A 21,388-nucleotide genomic window follows, 5' to 3' on the forward strand; every position below is an offset into this window, starting at 1 on the left:
AGAGGCTTGATGGTTGTATATTTGTAGTCCTATTCGTAATCCACTGTAAAGTTTGAAGTGCTACTTTTTTTTATAATCGTTCTCGATTTTTTCCCTCCGTATAACAAGACTTAGGGATAGCAAGATCGAGACACTGAACGAAGTGAGTGATTGAGTGAAGTGAGTAATAGTAGTAGTAGAACGATTTTCTTGAAAATAATCATTTTTTTAAATAGTAGGACGAAAAAAGCAGAGCTTTTGAGAATGTGCTAAAAAAAAAAACAAGTGAAGATATTAGCCGAATAAACGTTTCTTTTGTAGATTTGCAACTGGAGCAAAAACAATCATGAACAAGCCTGTGGTCAATGAGGTCGTTAATGACAAGGCTATGTTGAAGAGATACGAAAAGAAGATCAAAGACCTTCAGCTTCAACTGGTAAGCCGTTTTAAAGAGTTAAATCTATAGTATTCCATTTCTAGTTTCCATTTCTGTTTTCTCCATTATTCTATTCTACTTATCCACTTTTTCCCTTTCTTCTCTTTTTTTTTGCTTTTTCATTTTTCTCTATCCCTATTGCGCATTTATTTTGTCCCTATTGCATTCCTTAAAAGTTCCATAGGAAGGAATAAAGAGGGAAGCCTTGAAGAGATTGGGACAAAGGGGAACCTAATATAGGTAGCTCTGTTGGCTTCTGGCGGCTCGGTGCTGCAATGCCAGAGGCGGTTTTAGAGAGATGAGTGAGGGGGCACTTGCCCCACGCGAAGAAACTTTTGGGGCGCTAAATTTCAGATAAAAGATTTAACGGCTATAACCATTTTGTAATTTTTCAAATTTTATTAAAATAAAGTAGAGGACGTATTTGGCAGTAAGGATAAGCAAATTGAATCCGAAATTCTCATTTTTTCCAATATATTCATCCCCATTACGAGATAATTTTTAATTTTGAAAAGGCTATAGTAAGGAAAGTCAGATTTGAATATATGTAAAAATTGTTAATAAATGAAAGTTTCGTTAATGAATGAAAATTATGTGAAAATTTTGCCTGAGTTTTTTGGGATGCAGCGGAGGGACTTTTGCCTCAGGCTTTTGATCCGGGCGCAAGAGAGGCTAGAACCGCAACAGTGCAGTGCCTTTTTAATAGTATTACTACCTGCCATTTCTCTTTGGAAGTTGAGGGTGGTTAAGCATTGATACCTACGTTTTGAAAGTCTAATGATATTTTATGTTAATTTGGTAATTTAGGTAAACATTTGGCACTATTGTGCCAAATTGGCAAAATTGGCAATATGGCAATATTGTTGACCAGAACTTGCATTGAGAAAAAAAAAATGTAAGAGAGAGAAAAGTAAAGAACAATAGCAAATCCAACATAATTTTCAAGACTACATTGCCCGTGCATGACAAAAAAAAAAAGAAGTCGGAGGAAAACGAGTTGATTTACTGATATTAAAAGAAACGCCGAAAATGCAAATATTTTGGCCGAAACCTCCACTCAGCCTTAGTGCAACCTAAGAAACGAAGCTCAAAAGAACATAGTGAAGAATCACCTCACTTGAGCGGTTAAAAAGTGACTAAATAAACCAAATGAACGTAAATAAAAGAAAAACTAGAATAAAATGAAAGACTAGATAACTAGAATAAAAGGCTAAAACTAAGTAAAACAAAACTAAATAAAAAACTAGAATAAAATGAAAGACTAAATAACTAAACATAAGACTAAATAAATAAAGAAACTAAAACTATAATAAAATCAAAAACTATATAACAAAAATTTAAGACTAAAACTAGGTAAAATAAAAACAAAATAAAAACCTAGAATAAAATGAAAGACTAAATAACTCAACAAAACTAAATACTAAATAAATACTAAGACTAAATAAATAAAAAACTAAAACTATAATAAAATGAAAACCTACATAACAAAAATTGAAGACTATGACTAAGTAAAATAAAAACTAAATAAAAAACTAGAAGAAAAGGAAAGACTAATTTACTAAGTAAAAGACTAAATACACAAAAAACCAAATAAAAAACTAGAATAAAAGGAAATATTAAATAACTAAACAAAAACAAAAAAGAAAATAAGAAACTAGAATAAAATGAAAAACTAAATAACTAAATAAGAGACTAAATAAAAAAAAAACTAGATTAAAATGAAAGGCTAAATAACTGAAATAGAAGTCTAAAACTAAGTACAATAAAAATTAAACTAGTTTAAAAAACTAGAATAAAATGAAATATTAAATAGCAAAATAAAAGACTAAATAAACAAAAAAAAATTAAGAAACTAGAATAAAATAAAAGACTAAATAAAAGACAATATGGGCGACAATACTTATTTGTTGTGCTTTAGACCAATGAATAAAAAAGATAGTTTTTTTTTTTTTTTAATGAAGTTAGGAGACGCATTAAAACTTAAAACGAACAGAAGTTATTATGTATATGAGGGGGGTTACCACCTCCGAAACCCCTACTCTTTAACCTAAAGTTTAGCTTTTGTCTAAATTCTTTGAGTACAACTGCTTTTAACACTATAATATCAATAGAATAAGAATTAAGATCAGAAAATTTCTGAATCACGGAATCTTTAGCTTAAATTTTAGCGGGGTTCAGGGGGAGGAAACCCCTTATGTATGTGGAATCGGCATAAAAATAAGATTCATTTGATACATATCTACATATTTTAATTTTCGAATTTTGCCTTTGTTTTGCAGTTGGAACGAGTAAATCGACGAAAAACCTGGTGTCCATCTTCTTCTAAGAATTTGAAGAGATTATCATTTGAGCTTCCACGAGCGGATCAAAGTTTGAACATTCAAACACCCACCTCTCTACATGATGAATGTAAGTGTTTATGCGTTTGTATTTTTTGCTTTGAAAGCTCATTTACGCTATCGTAGCTTTTTCCTTCGATGTAGTTTTTGCTTCAGCAGACTATCGAAGATTGTCCTTTTTGGCCAATCGTCTGGGGCTAAACGGATAGCGGGACGTTCGCTGTTGGAGTGGGAGGATGTCATAAAGATTTAAGGGAAATGGGAACTTCCTGGGAGGGTGTAAAGAGGGAGGCTTTAAATAGATTAGAATGGAGGAGTAGTGTGCGTAGCTTTGTTGGCCTCAGGTGGCTTGGTGCTGAAGTAAGTTTCTAGTAGTAGTAATAATAGTAGCAGTTTTTCCTCAGTACTTTGGTACGTTTTAGGAATATTATGTTTCAAAAGAATAGCTTGATGAATTTTGTAGAAACCTAAGATATAACGAGAAAATGTAGGGATCAACTTATGATATAGTGAGAAAACGTAGGGTAATGAATTAAAACGTGGTAGATCTCAACCAGTAAAAAAGGAGGAAAAGTAAAGTAAAATTCAAAGTCAAGCAACAGTGGAAAGCCAAATGAAAGAAAAACCAGATGTTGAATGGCTCACCAGACGTATTCTGTTGCCTTTTCTCCAGTTTTTTTTTAATATTTGTCTTTTTGTATTGTCCTGTTAACTCTCCCCTATAGTTTTTTATTCTTTTTTTTGGTCTTATGATGGTTATGCGAGGTCCCAGCCGGATTATTTGCAGTTTCTTTTTTTCACTAGCTATGATTAGTACCATTTTTCTACCTTGTTCTACATTTGCTCTGTTGTCATTCTTATCCAATGTGGTCTTATTAACTGTTTAGATCTTTATATTTTCTTTTCTGTCTTTCTTTAGTATTATTTTCTGGTAAATTTGCTAACAAATTTGCTTTGTTCCCTTAGATAGCTCTTATACAAAATTTGCTTTTCAGATTACTTTTAATCAGTTCGTAAGAATTGTTCTTTATGAACATACAGTATTTTTATGGCATTTGGCTCAAAGGAATTCAGTATACTTTCCGAAATTCATTAAAGAGAAAGAAAATTTTTTTTCTTTTTATTCGTAAAAAGAATAAAAGAATACTCATTAAAAACAATCTTTGTCTATGTAGGTCTTAAGCAGTTTTACTAGGCAAAATTCATCTGCTCATTTTAGTGCAAGTTTGTGATGTTATACTTTAATTCTGGCTTGGGTTTAGGTTTTACTCATACTGGAATTTAGCCAGCGCTAATTTGAGCCGATCAGAATTTTTCATAGACGTTTCAGCCCATCAGAAATCTAATTGGCTCAAATTAGCGCTAGCTAAATCTCGACAAAATCTCTTCGAGAATAGACTTAAGCACTATCTAATGCTACCTAGATTAGTTTTTGTGATATTTGCAAGTCACAGCATACGCATTCGATTATCCAGCCTTAGAGAGTTGGAGTATGATCTTTTATTTGGATGAAAAACAGATTTTTTTTTTCTTTTTTTTAAAGAGAAGCTTGATCACACCCTGGGATCTTTTTGAGAGTCGGGAAAATTTATTCGATTCTGATCCTTCGAAAGAGCTCTGACGTTAACGGTTCCTTACTCTCATTTATTGGATCATCGTTATAATAAAGCAACGTGTGTTGATACCTTGAAAGTTGAACAAATAAAAATGAGAAATGAAAATGAGAAAAAAGAAAAAATGAGAAAAATGTCAAATCCTAGTTTGTAACTGACAAGCTTTAAACACAGCCAAATTGATACGATTCTATGCCTTCAAACGGCCACAACATGCCAATTTTGAGTCATGGAACTTTCTCATAGTTTCTTGTATAACTAATAAGTAAAATGAAAAGTGGTTGAACCCTTGAAAATTTCGTAGTAAAAGGGGGTAAGTAAATGTACAGCAGGATCAGTCTCCAGACATTAGCCTATGGTTTCGCATACATACAACTGTAACAAGATAAGCCTCCAGACAGAAGATCTCTAACGTCATATATATTAAACTAGCAATAATTGTATATATGTAAATACGCATGTTTATTTTTTTTCTCGAAAGTTGGCACTTTAATTCTTTTAAAAATTTATATACTACCATTTTCGGTGTGAAAAAACAATCTAGATAGTTTATGACTTTGGGGAAATTCGTGCCCCGTGAGTATTTTCATAAATCGTCTGCTGACTGAAATTAGAGACAGACCTTAAGGTTGAAAGTCTTCAGGATCAGCAGGAGGAGTTTTGAAGCGCAAATTGTTTACTGGCACACCGGTTGATTCCAAGCTTTTTCAGAAAGAAATTTTTGCATTGATAGCTGTTAAATTATTCTAAGATCCTTAATTGCTTCGCATTAAATGTGAAAAAAAAAACAATAATAATTTGCATACCAGGGGACAGATCTTTGCCCGGTGATTATTGTTTGTTTAATAAGATTGTTCGTAATAAGCGAATTCTTCGATTTTCGGGGTAAAAAAAACGATGTAAATAAATCATGGCTTTGGGAAAGTTCGTTTAGGACCTTCATTAATTTTGGAAAAAAAAATTCTCATGAATAATGTTACAAGTACTGAAATGTCTAATACCCCAATGGATTTATATTCCAATTACAAGACATCCCAATTGATGTCTTATACCCCAATGGATGTCTTACACCCCCAGTGATATTGAGATTGGGTAAAGAGATAAAAACTGCCTCTTTCACCAAGTGAAGCTTTATTCCCTCGTACTAATCTAGAGCAATAAATGTTCTTATAGATTACTACGAATAACCAGACTGGCATCACCGAAATTCAGTCGAACTTAACTTACGCCTTTTAGGCTCAAGAGAAATAGTTAACGAAATATGTTTACATATAATTTATTTAGTTTATTAATAGTTTATTTAGTGCCTTTTTATAGATGTTTTTCCTATTGAAGTTGCTTTTTATTTCCTTCTTTTTTTCCCTTGTATGCTCCATTTTGACACCATTGTGTGTTTTGGGTTCATAAAGTTTCATTCATTAATTCATATACATGACAGGTCTGTTTGATACGTTCTTTTTTTAAAGCATTTGATAGTCGACAGTTCCAATTGGAGTGCTTACTGGAAGAAGACGAAGATAAGTCACTGATTCTGACACCTGAGGATATGCAGGATAAGGGACGACATAGTTACAACAAAGATATGGGGAAAATGGACATGACAGTTCAAACAAGTTTTACTGAAAATCCAACAGATACTCCTAGGTATTTTTCCAATATGTTATTTTTTATGGTTAAAATGGAATATCCTCTGTAAAAATTATTTTTTCTTACTAAGTTTTTCGAGAGTAAATTGTAATTTTAGCGTGAGCTAATATGTGGTGTAAGACTATTTGCTAGCGTGTCTGTTGCCAGGGCAGCCGAGATACCTCTCATTCCAGGCAATCTAATGGTCCCATGTCAATTTTAAATTCTTTGTCAACATGCATGAGACTCCAGGGGGGTGTGCCTTGCTAAAAGCTAACAAACAAGTATTGGTCCAATAAGAGAGGCATACTTACTCCCGCCCTTTACCCGTGCCGTTTAACCAAACACTTGGAGAACTATGGATTCTATGACTATTTTAGCTCTAAGACTTTCTACCTTGGTTCTTCTGCCCTAGGAATGATGTATGGACGGATAATAAATAGACTCATCTATTAACAAATGAACTAACATCATTTTTATACAATTATAATAAGGGGGTTAGTGCCAGATTTGCCTCTCACTCAATCAGACTATCTGTCTTGGCTTTTTCTACAATTAGCCATGGCTTGATGCCCAGAACTATTTGATTTTAATTGGTGGTAATACATTCAGTTCGGTAAGCTGAAATTTTGACGGCTTTTGGTGATATTTTTGGAAGTTTAATGAAAGCACAAGAACGTAATAACGGAAGGAATTTGTTTTTGTTCGTATTATAATCACCTGCTAAACCCCGTCGTAGTCGTCTTCAGAGATTGCTTTTATCCACTTTAGTTTATTTAACATTTTTTAACATCTGAATAACTCATAAGAATTTTAGTTAGATTGAAAATTCTAATTATAAAAGATGATCATTATCATTATTAATGATGATTATAATTATTTTTTGTTACCTTCATACTAAAATGGTATATAACAACAGGTTTTACCTCTAGAATGCTTGTAATACCTAAACATTGTAATCGGTTTTGCAATTATTGTACTACAATTTGCCAATAAGTTTTTGTTGTATGTTGTCTTGGAATGCAAATAACAGCAAATAGTTGATTACCAATAGCGGTGATTGAGTTCGGAAACACAACCCAAAACATTGTTGCCATACAGAATTACTGTTTTTAGTATTTGGGTATTCATCCCCGCAATAATTTGGCGAATTTTTTTATGTAGCCCATGACCCTTGACTTTCCGTATATGAACTCCTCTTTCTCCCACCCTAGAAAATGCTGGAGGTACGCCCCTGTAGATTAGTATGTGGTCAAAGCTATTTTGACTATCCCCTGAGTTCCTGGCCCTAGTTCATTATCTGACCCTCCCAAAACAGATATTTTCTATCCTTTAAGTGGTCCTAATTCAACAGGTGTGGCCTTTTTCCAATTATTAACTGTAATTAGAAGCTCTATTTTATATGAATTAGAACCCTGCATCCTTAAATAGTTTAAGTTTGACATTTTTGATAAGTGCGAGTGAATATTATTAATGGGAAATTTAGGGCTTGGGTATTGTCTAAATTTTGTACAAGGATTTTGAAACCTGTGCTATGTTGCTATTTTTTTTCTTTGTGCAGAACATCCTATAATTCACTTTGGTGAAACACAGAGAGGAGGTTTTTTGTTTATTACAAGAATTTGCACTATATTTACATCATTAATGTTTTACAGGTGTTGAATTACTCCATAAGGATTTTAGTAATTTTAGCAGATACTAGTAACAGTTACAAATCAAAATTAGCCATTACAGTAATCTACTTCACACCAGAAATTGACAGCCAGAATCTAACTGACACACAAAGAAAAAAAGTGAATAGAAGTGATAAAATGAAATAATGTTTTTAAGAATTTCAAAGTTATTTGTTGCTAAGTGTCTCTTCGTAGTGCACCCCAAAGTCTTTTTGCCAAAAGAGGGAAAGGAGGATCTGTTTAATACAAAGGATTACACCATATTTGACACCATAAGTGTTTAACTCGTGTTCCATTGCCGCAAAGGGATTTTAGTAATTTTAGTAGAAACTATTAAAAAAAAGTAGTACGATACTAGTCTTTTAAAAATCAACTTTTAAAAATTACGTAGAAGCACTTGAAAGTCGAAGTCTAATAATGTGTGCTGCAAACACTGACAGCACAAAGAAGAAAAGTGAATAGAAGGGTTAAAATGAAATAATGCTTTTAAGAATTTCAAAATAACTTGTTGCTAAATGTCTTTTTGTAGTGCACCTCCATGTCTTTTTGCGAAAAGAGGGATAGGAGGATCTGTGTAATACAAAAGATTACACCACGTTTGACATCAAAAGTGTTTAACTCGCGTTCCATTGTTGCAAAAGGTATTTTAGTAATTGTAGTTGAAGCTAGTAAAAACAGTAGTACAATACTAATTTTTTACAAATCAACTTCTAAAAATTAATTAGAAGCACTTCAAAGTCAAAATCTACTAGTGTGGGCAGCAAACACTGACAGCACAAAGAAAAAAAAATGAATGGAATAGATAAAACTAAATATTGTTTGTAAGTATTTCAAAATAACTTGTTTATAAATGTCTCTTTGTAGTGCACCTCAAAGTCTTTTTGCCAAAAGAGGGAAAGGAGGATCTGTGTAATACAAAAGAATACACCATATTTGACATCATAAGTGCTTAACTCGTGTTCCATTGTTGCAAAAGGGATTTTAGTAATTTAAGTTGAAGCTAGTAAAAACAGTAGTACAATACTAGTCTTTTACAAATCAACTTCTAAAAATTAATTAGAAGCACTTCAAAGTGAAAATCTACTAGTGTGGGCTGCGAACACTGACAGCACAAAGAAGAAAAGTGAATGGAATAGATAAAACGAAATAATGTTTTTAAGAATTTCAAAATAACTTGATGCTAAATGTCTCTTTGTAATGCACCTCAAAGTCTTTCTGCCAAAAGAGGGAAAGGAGGATCTGTGTAATATAAAAGATTACACCATATTTGACATCATAAGTGTTTAACTCTCGTTCCATTGTTGCAAAAGGGATTTTAGTAATTTTAGTAGAAGCTAGTAAAAATAGTAGTACAATACTAGTCTTTTACAAATCAACTTCCAAAAATTAACTAGAAGCACTGCAAAATCAAAGTCTAATAATGTGTGGTGCAAACACTGACAGCACAAAGAAGAAAAGTGAATAGAAATGATAAAATGAAATAATTTTTTTAAGAATGAGTATAGATAGTAGTAAAATACTGATTTATTACAAATCAAATATAAAAAATAACCAGCGGAATACCAAAAACTAAGTTTGCAAGTGTGTGCGACTAAACAATGACACCATAAAGAAAAAGAAATGATTAGATTAAATAAAATGAAATAAAGTTTTTAAGAATTAAATATATCTTGCTACTAAAAATATTTGTTTATTTCTTCCTAAATGTCTCTTAGAATTTAAATGTCTCTTTTTAGTAGCACAGTAATCTAGCACAAATCAAATGTCAAAGACATTCAGCAGCGCGTTTAAATCTTGCAAGAATGTGCAATAAAATAGGCACAAGGAAAAAGAGAATTAAGTAAAATGAATTTAAGTTTTCCAAAGAATTAGGGGCTGGATTTCTGTACCAAGCTAAATTATATGCAGTCGTAACGTGATTTCATTTTTTTGAAATGAAGCCGGAGGGGGGTTATATGCAGCCGCAACGTGATTCACGTTTCGTATACGTAACGTGAGGTTTGTTGAGCCAAAGCAACAAAGAAGTCTTTTCCCTTTTTATTCAACAACATCAATGAATAGCACAGTAATCGATCGTTGCGTTTTCATTTACGCAGATTTACGGTATAATGATAATAATACAAATAATAAAACGATTTTATTTTGAAACGCTTTTCACGGTCATGCTGATCAGCGGCAGTTCTTGTCATAAAAAACACTAAACATATAAAATGACATATATAATGAGGTTATAATGTTTCAGTTTTCTGAAGTGGCTTTAGATTTTTTTTTTACTGAATATCCTAAATTAACTTTGTTTTGGAAAAGTGGCTTTACGGATGTCTTGTTTTCGTTACCTGAATTTAAGGGATTTTTCGAATTCCCCCCCTCCCCCAATTATCATGGTTTTATTTTCAGTAAAATGGCTTTACGAATACCTTGCTCTTCGTTGACCAAATCTCTAGAATCTTCTTGATTTTTTTTTCACCTAAACTTAATTTTTTTTTTAGTTTGGTAAAGTCACTGGATACCTTTGTTTTTGCTACCTGAATTTAAAATGTTCTTTAATTTTTTCATCGAAATTAAGAAAAATTTCAGTAGGGTGGAGGAGCTATAGGAATATTTTGTTTTTCATTTCCTGAATTACGTGATCTCTCACCTAAATTTACATTGTTTTCAGTTTGGTAAAGTGGCTGGATACCTTGTTTTTCGCAACCTGAATTTTAAGAAGTTCTTTAATGTTTTCATCGAAATTCAAATTGTTTTCAGTAGGATGAAGTGGTTTTAGGAATATCTTGTTTTTGTTTCCTGAATTACGTGATTTTTTACACCTAATTTTACATTGTTTTCAGTTTGGTAAAGTGGCTGGATATCTTGTTTTTCGCTACCTGCATTTCAAGATGTTCTTTAATTTTTTCATCGAAATTCAAATTGTTTTCAGTAGGATGAAGGAGTTTTAAAAATAATTTGCTTTTCATTTCCTGAATTACGTGATTTTTTCACCTAAATTTACATTGTTTTCATTTTGGTAAAGTCGCTGGATACCTGTGCTTTTTGCTACCTGAATTTAAGATGTTCTTTAATTTTTTCATCGAAATTCAAATTTTTTTCAGTAGGATGAAGGAGTTTTAAGAATAATTTGCTTTTCATTTCCTGAATTACGTGATTTTTTTCACCTAAATTTACATTGTTTTCAGTTTGGTAAAGTCGCTGGATACCTTTGTTTTTTGCTACCTGAATTTAAGATGTTCTTTAATTTTTTCATCGAAATTCAAATTGTTTTCAGTAGGATGAAGGAGTTCTAAGAATAATTTGCTTTTCATTTCCTGAATTACGTGATTTTTTCACCTAAATTTACATTGTTTTGAGTTTGGTAAAGTCGCTGGATACCTTTGTTTTTTGCTACCTGAATTTAAGATGTTCTTTAATTTTTTCATCGAAATTCAAATTTTTTTCAGTATGGTGAAGGGGTTATAGGAATATTTTGTTTTTCATTTCCTGAACTACGTGATATTTTTTTTTGCCTGAATTTCGAGAAGTATTTAGTTTACTTCAATTTTAGTGCAAAGACTCCAGTTAGCCGTGTTCTAAGTAAATCTGTAGTAACTCCATCATCAGAGCTACGAGCCCAAATGTGTAGTCTTATTTGTCGTATTAAATCTATACAAGAAGAGTATTCGCTCCTTGAAAACCATTAAATAAAAAAAAAACTAATTTTTTTAGCTGAAAGTAAGGAGCGACATTAAAACTTAAAACGAACAGAAATTACTCCGTATATGAAATGAGTTGTCCCCTCCGCAATCCCTCGCTCTTTACGCTAAAGCTTTTAATTGTTTTAAAAAGTAGAATTGTGGCAAAGAGTCAAACTTTAGCGTAAAGAGCGAGGGATTGCGGAGGGGACAACTCATTTCATATACGGAGTAATTTCTGTTCGTTTTAAGTTCTAATGTCGCTCCTTGCTTTCAGCTAAATAAATTAGTTTTTTTTTATTTAATTTCTGAACGTTTTTGAATTAATGCATGTTTGGTTTTGGCTCTCCGCACATAAATTATTAAAATGAAATTTGTATATTAATTCTTTTTTTGGCTAAATGGCTTTCTCTTAGTTTTGATTAGACGATTTTGAGAAATAAGGGGCGGAGAAGGAGGCCTAGTTGCTCTCCAATTTTTCGGTTACTTAAAAAGGCAACTAGAACTTTTAATTTTTAACGAACGTTTTTATTAGTAAAAAATATACGTAACTTAAGAATTAACTTACGTAACAAACTTTCATAACCTTATATTTTTATTATGTATACGAGGGGGTTTGTACCCTCGTTAATACCTCGCTCTTTACCCTAAATCGTAAGTTTTGTCCCAATTCTTTAAGAATGACCCCTGAATCAGAAAGGCCGTAGAATAAATAGTTGAAGTTACTAAAAATACTTTAGCATAAAGAGCAAGGTATTTATCTCCTCCTAAATACCTCGCTCTTTATCCTAAAGTATTTTTAGAACCCCTCATATGCGTAATAATCTCTGTTCGTTTTAAGTTTCAATGCTACTTCTTCCTTTCATTTGAAAAAGCGGTTTCATGTTTATTTTTCATTGTTTTCTTATAGTAATGCTAGAGAATCCTGTGCCCTTGTCATTGAATTTTTCTTCCCCCATGACAGATTCCTCCAAGGAAAGATCCTCCAACATAGCCCCCTTTCCTCAGCCCCACCCCCAAACAAAATAAAATCCCCCTGAAAACGTCTGTATACTTCCCAATAACCATTACTATATGTAAACACTGGTCAAAGTTTGTAACTTGCAGCCCCTCCCCCAGGGATTGTGGGGAAGTAAATCATCCCCAAAGACATAGTTATTATGGTTTTCGACTATGTTGAACAAAATGGCTATCTCAAAATTTTGATCCGTTGACTTTGGGAAAAAAATGAGCGTGGGAGGGGGCCTAGATGCCCTCCAATTTTTTTGGTCACTTAAAAAGGGCACTAGAACTTTTCATTTCCGTTAGAATGAGGCCTCTTGCGACATTCTAGGACGACTTGGTCGATACGATGACCCCTGGAAAAAAAAAAAAAAAAACAAACACGCACCCGTGATTTGTCTTCTGGCAAAAAATACAAAATTTCACATTTTTTTAGATAGGAGCTTGAAACTTCTACAGTATGGTTCTCTGATACGCTGAATCTGATGGTTTCATTTTCGTTAAGATCCTACGACTTTTAGGGGGTGTTTCCCCCTATTTTCCTAAATAAGGCAAATTTTCTCAGGCTCGTAACTTTTGATGGGTAAGACTAAACTTGATAAAACTTATATATTTAAACTCAGCATTAAAATGCGATTCTTTTGATGTAGCTATTGATATCAAAATTCAATTTTTTAGAGTTTTGGTTACTATTGAGCCGGGTCGCTCCTTACTACAGTTCGTTACCACGAACTGTTTGATTATGAAGAGCTCAATAAAGATTACAAGGAGCTCCAAGAATTTACCAAGTTTGAAAAGGATTTTGGAGTCAGAGACAAGTGGGAGAAAGAGCAGAAATTGAAGATAAAGGATCAGGTTAAATTTTTTTTTTTCATTTTTAATATAAATTTGAGCTTGTAATCAAATTGCATTTTTATGGCACTTGATATTAACCAAGTGACATATAGCAATCGTAAACTCTGTCGGTCTGTCTGTCTGTCTGTCCCGGTTTTGCTACTTCAGGCACTTCCAGGCAAGCTAGGACAATGAAACTTCGCAGGCGTACCAGGGACCGGACCATATTAAATTAGAAATAGTCTTTTTCCCGATTTGACCATCTGGGGGAGGTGGGGGGTGAGGGGACGGATTATTTGGAAAAAATAGAAAACATGAGGTATTTTTAACCTACGAATGAGTGATCGGATCTTAATGAAATTTGAAGTTTGGAAGGATATCGTGTCTCAGAGCTCTTATTTTAAATCCAGACTGGATCAGGTGATATTGGGGGGAACTGGGGGGGGGGCAAAATCCTGGAAAACGCTTAGAGTGGAGGGGTCGGGATGAAACTTGGTGGGAAAAATAAGCATATGTCCAAGATACATGATTGGCATAACTGGGACGGATCTGCTCTCTTTGGGGGAGTTGGGGGGGGGGGTTAATTCTGAAGAATTAGAAAAATGAGGTATTTTTAACTTACGAAGGAGTGATCGGATCTTAAAGAAAATTGAAGTCTGGAAGGATATCGGGTCTCAGAGCTCTTATTTTAAATTCCGACTGGATCCGGTGACATTGGGGGGGATTGAGGGGGGAACCTAAAATCTTGGAAAACACTTAGAGTGGAGGGATCAGGATGAAACTTGGTGGGAAAAATAAGCACAAGTACTAGATACGTGATTGACATAACCAGGACGGATCTGCTCTGTTTGGGGGAGTGGGGGGGGGGATTAATTCTGAAAAATTAGAAAAATGATTTATTTTTAACTTACGAAGGAGTGATTGGATCTTAATGAAATATGATGTTTGGAAGGATATCATGTCTCAGAGCTCTTATATTAAATTTCAACCTTATCCATTGAAGTGGATGTTGTGGGGGGGGGGGTGGAACTTAAACTCTTGGAAAATGCTTAGAGTGGAGGGATCGGGATGAAACTTGGTGGAAAAAATAAACACAAGTCCTAGATACGGGATTGACATAACCAGAACGGATCTGTTCTCTTTGGATGAGATGGAGGGGGGGGGTAACTTTAAAAAATTAGAAAAAATGAGGTATTTTTAAGTTGCGAAAGAGTGATCATATCTTAATGAAATTTCATATTTAGAAGGACCTCAAAACTTAGATTTCTTATTTTTTATCCCGACCGGGTCCAGTCATTAGGGGGAGGGGGAACGAAAATCTTGGAAAACGCTTAAAGCGGAAAGATCAGGATAAAACTTGTTGAAAGAATAAGCACAAGTCCAAGATAGGTGACTTATATAACCGAACCGGATCCGCTCTCTTTGGTGGAGTTGGGGTGGGGGAGTAATTCGAAAAAATTAGAAAAAATTAGGTATTTTTAACTTACGAATGGATGATCAGATCTTAATGAAATTTTGATATCTAGAAGGATCTTGTGATTTAAAACTCATTTTAAATCCCGACCAGATCCGGTGACATTGAAGGGAGTTGGAGGGAGAAGCCGGAATTCTTGGAAAACATGAAATTGAGGTATCTTACGAATGGGTGATCGGATCTCAATGAAACTTGATATATAGAAGAATCTTATGTCTCAGATGCTTATTTTCAATTCGAATCGGATCCAGGGACATAGAGGGTTGGAGAGGGGAAACAGAAATCTTGGAAACCGGAAATCTTGGAAAACGCTTAGAGTGGAGATATCGGGATGAAACTTGATGGGAAGAATAAGCATAAGTTATAGATACGAGATTGATATAATTGGTATGGATCCATTCTCTTTGGGGCGCTGGGGGCTGTTAATTTGGAAAAGTTAGAAAAATTGAGGTATTTTTAACTTTAGATCGGGTGACCGGATCTTAATGAAATTTGATATTTAGAAGGAACTCATGTCTCAGAGCTCTTATTTCAAATCCCGACCAGATCTGTTGACATTGGGGGAGCTGGAGGGGGAATCCAGAAATCTTGGAAAATGCTTATTAGGGTTGTAGATACGTGACTGACGTAACCGGACTGGATCCCCTCTCTTTGGGGGAGTTTGATGGTGGGGTTCAGTGCTTAGGTGAGTTTGGTGCTTCTGGACGTGCTAGGACGATGAAAATTGGTAGGCGTGTCAGGGAGCTGTACAAATTGACTTGATAAAGTCGTTTTCCCCGATTCGAGCATCTGGGGGGCTGAAGGGAAAGGAAAAATTTGAAAAATTGAGGTATTTTTAACTTGCAAGTGGGTGATCGGATCTTAATGAATTTTGATATTTAGAAAAACCTCGTGACTCAGAGCTCTTATTTTAAATCCCGACCGGCATTAAGTCTCTGATTTTTCTTTTAAAGCAATCTATTGATTCTTAGAATTTTGCTAGAGCTCTTACCATATGAGCTCTTGGCTCTTCCAACCTCGAAACAAGCGCCATATGAGCTCTTAGCTCTTGTTATTATTTAAATCTACTTAATATTACAAAAAATTTGCCAAGCTGTTTTGCTACAACACATTATTTTGAATAAATACGTCTTTTTTTATTTTTGTCCTGTGGTCTTCAGTAACATGTGTCAACCAGTTGCTCTTTTTCCTTTTAGAATACTATTTTATCGCTCGTTATTAAGGAAAATTCTAAATTCATTCAAAGAAGTTTATATCGCCATTTTTCAAAGAACTTTAAACTACTTTCAGTTGAACGATTTTCAACTACTTCAAAGAATTGTACTTTTGGATTTTCCGCCGCATGCTTCAACTCCTGTAGAATTTTGAGAACATTGTATTAATTATAATTATTGAATTAACTATTTTTCCCATTTCTAGCTTGACTTGGCATCCGAGGAAATTCAAAGCCTAGAGAAAAATAATGATGATCTTGAGCAAGTTGTCAATGATCTTCAGCTCCAAATTGACTGGGAAAGGGAAAGAAACTTGAGGGTTATGACATCTCTTCAAGAGGAAATCATTAAGCCCTTGGTCACTGAGAACACAGACCTTAAGAAAACAATAAAAGAAGCCGAAGTCAAACTCACGATTCTTGAAAAAGAGAAAAATGACCAGTGTATTGGATTCGAGATCGTCAAACATAATATGGAGAGGCAAATCATGGAGCTACGTGCTTCCTTTGAAGAAGCTTTGGGATCATCTAAGTCTGAAGAGGCACCTACAGGAAAAGAACTTCAGTTAAAGCTCGTATTATTACAGGAAGAACATAAGACTACAAATGAGAAACTTGCCAACCAAGAATCTACCTACAAAACTGATATTGAGTCACTTAGAAATCAATTGAGTGTCAAAGAGTCTCAAATCCTTGAAGAAATCGCAGCTAGGCAATCTGCAGAAGCCTTAACGAAGCAATTGCAGCTTGAACTTCAAGGATACACTGAGCGTATTTCATCTGCATCAAGAGGAACAAAGCGGATTAGCTGCTCTCCAATTCGTGAAGATACTTCTGTCAATAAAAGCCTAAAACAAGTACAGAAGAAGCTCAAGCTGGAACATAGTTTTGACGAATCTACCCTTTCGAATTTAGGTAAGATTTCGGAATATGTATCACATGTGCATGTGCATAGTGTGTGTGTGCATAATCATGAACGTCCGAAATTGGTGAATGGCCGAAATACTTTTTTCTCTCCTTGGATTTAGTCAGCGTTGCCAGTCAACTTTTTCACTTTTATGCAAGGTTTGATGGTGACAGATTATTTTAGGTGGAGTTAGGTTAGGTTTTTAACCCATTTCTGAGATTTATAGCCTAATTTGACCTAACTTAACCTATCTTTATTTTTTACCATCAAACCTTGCATAAGACTGAAGAAGCTTACTTGCAAAGCTAATTGAATCCGAGGAGACGACAGGAATTTTGGACATTCACAGTAACATATATGTGCGTTGTAGACGAAGAATCCAATCATGTTGACTGTTAATATTACGTCATTATTGTTATTTGTTAAAAAAGAAATCGCAAACATTTATCAAGGGTTCTAGAGAATACTCATGAGGAACATTACTTCGCTTGGTTAAGCGTCTTTACTTGTTTTAGGAATGCTCTAAAGTAAAGACAATATATGCATTAGTTTTTTCGTGAATATTCAATATAGACCAACTAGTAGATATGATTTAATACAAGCATTTCTAATGCCTATATTTAAAAAAAATCGCTTCTTTTGTTATGTTCAATTTATAGTTCTTCGGAAGCAAGTTTGTAACCTATTTATTAATGACTGGTGAATATATGGTACCCATTGATAATTTCCCCTTAAAAGCTAAAGGCCTCTTAGATACGTGCCACACCCAGAAAATAGTCTATTTTATTGTATTTATAGACATCAAGAGAGGGGGGGGAGCGAACCTTCCGTCGATTCAATCATGGAAAAAGCCAGCTTCATATTCTGCGTCTTCCGCTAGTAGGTGTTTTTTGAAGCAACAAGGACATCAAAATTAAAAAAAATTCTCCTCTGGACCTATCATAGGTCACTGGTTTCTTAAAATCCTGACGAAAAATTGGCCTTTCTATTTTCTTTTCTTGATTCCCTCTTAGCTCTGTTCTTTTTCACTTCTTATTACTTCTCATATCCACTTCTTAGTTCTCTTTCTACTTTTATGTACTTTTTGTCTCTCTCCGCTTATGCTTTGCCTTTGCACTACCTTAGTGAATATAGTGTATATAATGTTTTATGTAAAGCCACAGTAATCAGTTAATAGGTTATTGTACATCTTTTCAACATAATTAAATTGGATTAACATTAATTCATAATGCCCAATAATTTGCCCCGTGTTTACACTGAGGAGTCTTCCAAACACTTTAATAGTGTTAAAACCTCTACAACATAATTAAATTAAATAAACACTAATTCATAATGCCCATTAATTTACCCCTTGTTTACACTGAGGAGTCTTCCAAACCCTTTAATAGTATTAAAACCTCCACTCCCAATCACGTTTATCAAACAGTCTGTATTATGACTCAGCCACAGATGTTATTTCTTTAATTCTTAAGTGTTTTATTTTCACGCATCATAAATGAAACACGCATCCATTTATGATGCTAAATATTGGGCATGAGTATATACTGTTTTAAGGAAGCCCGTAAGTCTCAAGTTCCGCTAGAGTCCGTAAGTCCGAAGTCGGTAAGTCTCAGCGGTCCTCTGGGCGAGCTGACGAAAATTGGTAATATTTTGGAACTGTACAACCCAAAACCAGGACACACAATGAAAGCAATTCTTATTGGGACTCTTTAAGTGACTGTAAGTGAGACAAGGGGCGAAAATATATATTTTAAGGAGAATTTTAAAAAATGAGCCAAATTAGGCTACATTGTTAAATTGAGGGTAAATAGTGTGAAGAAATGAATAAGTTGCGAAAGGAACTGTATGAAGATTGTGGGTTTAATGATGGATGGCTTGCAAGTAGAGGGAGGGATGATTGTTTTGTGAGTGTGGAAAGATAAGGACGATTTCTCAGTCTTGCAAAAAGGGGATTTTTGTAATTGATATGATGTTTTTGTTTACGTAGTGTCTATGTTTATGTAGTGTTTGTCAGTTTTGATTATGTTAATCAGAATTGAATTTCTCATTATATTTTAGAGCAATTTTGTTATTATGAATTATGTTATTTTTTTCAAATTCGGTTCCGTTTCTTAAAATCAGGTCTCGTACCCAAAGGTTTTTTTTTTGCCGATTTTTTCGTGTTTTTTATAGAAAGTGGAATAATAAAAAAAAATTCCAATCCATCCCGAAAAATACCGAAAAACTAAAATTCAAAAGGTTAAAAACATAATATAGGGAACTATGAAGAGATCTTAGTCAAACCACGTACCGGGCATCATTGAAGCCTGTTTCACGTGTTTTTTTTTTTTTTCATTCTTCGTCTCTGGGTCGACAACCCTGAAGTCTTGTTCCTGAACACATGTCTAGATGATGTTTTGAGCGTTCGTGCGCATGTATAATCTAGAAGATGTGTGGTAAGTCTTGCCAAGATACGTGGTAAAGCTTTTTGGTGAGTTTTTTTGTGTGTGCTGATAGGACAAAATGTCTATATTTTTGTATATCTACGTGGCTCTTGAGATCTCCTTAAAAGTAGGTTTTTTGTACCCTCTTAGAGTCCCCCCCCCCTTCCCGTTATAGGGCATACTGAAAATGTATTACGTTAAACTACTAAGGCGAAGTAAAAAGAAACTTCCTTATTTTCTCATAAATATAGCCTTTGTATGGATTTACAAATATTGCATTACGTTTACATTGCTTTTTTTTCAGAGGGAGATAAGAACTTTGAACATTTTCCTTGCAATGAGTTTGAACAATTAAAAGAAAAACTGGAAGCTCAAAATGAGCTCTTGAAGCAGCAAATTGAAGAAAGAGAAAAGGCAGAGAGATTGATTAAAGACTTGAACGAGGACCTAAGCCTTCAGAAAGCAGTTGAAACAGAGCGGAAGGAAACTCTTTGCAGTGAGCTTGAGCAATTAAAGGAAGAACTGGAAGTTCAAAAGGAGCTCTCGAAGCAGCAAATTGAAGAAAGAGAAAAGGCAGAGAGATTGGTTAAAGACTTGAACGAGGACCTAAGCCTTCAGAAAGCAGTTGAAACAGAGCGGAAGGAAACTCTTTGCAGTGAGCTTGAGCAATTAAAGGAAGAACTGGAAGTTCAAAAGGAGCTCTCGAAGCAGAAAATTGAAGAAAGAGAAAAGGCAGAGAAATTGATCAAAGACTTGAACGAGAACCTAAGCCTTCAGAAAACAGTTGAAACAGAGCTGAAGGAAACTCTTTGCAGTGAGCTTGAGCATTTAAAAGAAGAACTGGTAGCTCAAAAGGAACTCTTAAAGCAGCAAACTGAAGAAAGAGAAAAGGCAGAGAAATTGATTAAAGACTTGAACGAGGACCTAAGCTATCAGAAAGCAGTTGAAACAAAGCTGAAGGAAACCCTGGAGACTCTTAGTGATGAATATGAAAAGCTTAGATCTGAAATCAAATCAAGAGAAGCTAGAATAGAGTTGTTAACAAAAGCAAATAAAGAACTGAATGAAAATCTAAGAAACATGAAAGAAGATAACGAACATCGTGAAACCACTCAGGATAACCTTAGAACTGATATTGAGTTGTTTGACCAAGAAAAGCTAATATCTAAAAATAGGTTAAGTGTATTGGAAAAAGAGAAAAAAGAGCTTGAACAGACAATTGAGGGCTTAACTGAAGAAATGAAGATCTCACAAAGTGAGAAGAATACTTTAAGGTTATCTTTGGAAAATTATCAGACTGAAGTCAAATGCTTGAAAGAAAGGGTTGATGATCATACTTCAGTTGTTTCCAAAATGCAACAGGATTTAGACAAACATCAAAATGATAAACTAAATTTGAAGAAAAGAATTGATTTGCTTGAGTCTGAACTAAATAAGAGACAGAAAGAAATTGAAAATCTTCTCCAAAGCCTTGAAATGGAAAAGAATGGTACACTGAGCCTGAAACAACTTTTAGAAACTGCTAATATTGAAAAGAAAGAGATTGAAGTGTCAATGGAGCAGCACATGTTGAAATCTACACAGCTACAGCAAGATATAGATTCTCTTCTATGCGAAAAATCTAACTTTGAGGCTAAATTGAAACTGCTTGAGGCAGAAGAAATTGAGAAGCAAAAATAGATTGAAGCCTTATTAAAGGAGCTTGAAGTGGAGCGAGACCATGTATCAAAGCTCCGATTTGAGAAGAATGGCACACTGGAAATAAAGAAAAGTTTAGAAACTATGTCCATAGAGAAGCAAACATTGGAAAAGTTGATTGAAGACCAAGATCTAGTTATTTCAAGTCTAAAAAAAGATATTGACCTACTGCAATGCCAAAAGGAGCAATTAGAAAAAGAAAAGGGGGCGCTCCAGTGTGAGCAGAAAGAGACTCAAAAGAGAGTTGAGCTTCTTCTTGAAGATCTTGAAATTGAAAGGACTGATTCGGGTGTTATTCGCCAGGAATTAGAAGAATTGCGATTAGAGATGGATAAAATGAAAGACGATCTTGCTGACAAGGAAATGCGGGCAAATAGAGAATCTCACCGGGGCGCAGATGGTGAAGATAAATTAGAGGCGGTTACTGCTGAGCGGGATAGTTTGTTCACACAGCTATCTGGAATGATGGTAAGATTTTCTTGGTCACTGATTCTTAACCCAAG

The 21,388-nt window shown here is 34.3% G+C and overlaps 1 protein-coding gene across 1 annotated transcript; it reads left to right on the forward strand.

Moving 5' to 3' along the window:
- Nucleotides 1-300: 300 nt before the first annotated feature.
- Nucleotides 301-21,104, forward strand: LOC136043330 (centromere-associated protein E-like; the record flags this gene model as incomplete). Its single annotated transcript, XM_065728257.1, has 7 exons — nt 301-415; nt 2,695-2,824; nt 5,834-6,011; nt 11,208-11,296; nt 13,055-13,191; nt 16,064-16,772; nt 19,492-21,104. Coding segments are annotated over 7 exons (2,734 nt in total), but the record flags the coding sequence as incomplete, so codon positions are not given.
- Between the last annotated feature and the right edge of the window lie 284 nt (nt 21,105-21,388).

This window comes from Artemia franciscana, unplaced genomic scaffold (assembly GCF_032884065.1).
Source record: "Artemia franciscana unplaced genomic scaffold, ASM3288406v1 Scaffold_4596, whole genome shotgun sequence".
Taxonomy (NCBI): Eukaryota; Metazoa; Arthropoda; class Branchiopoda; order Anostraca; family Artemiidae; genus Artemia; species Artemia franciscana.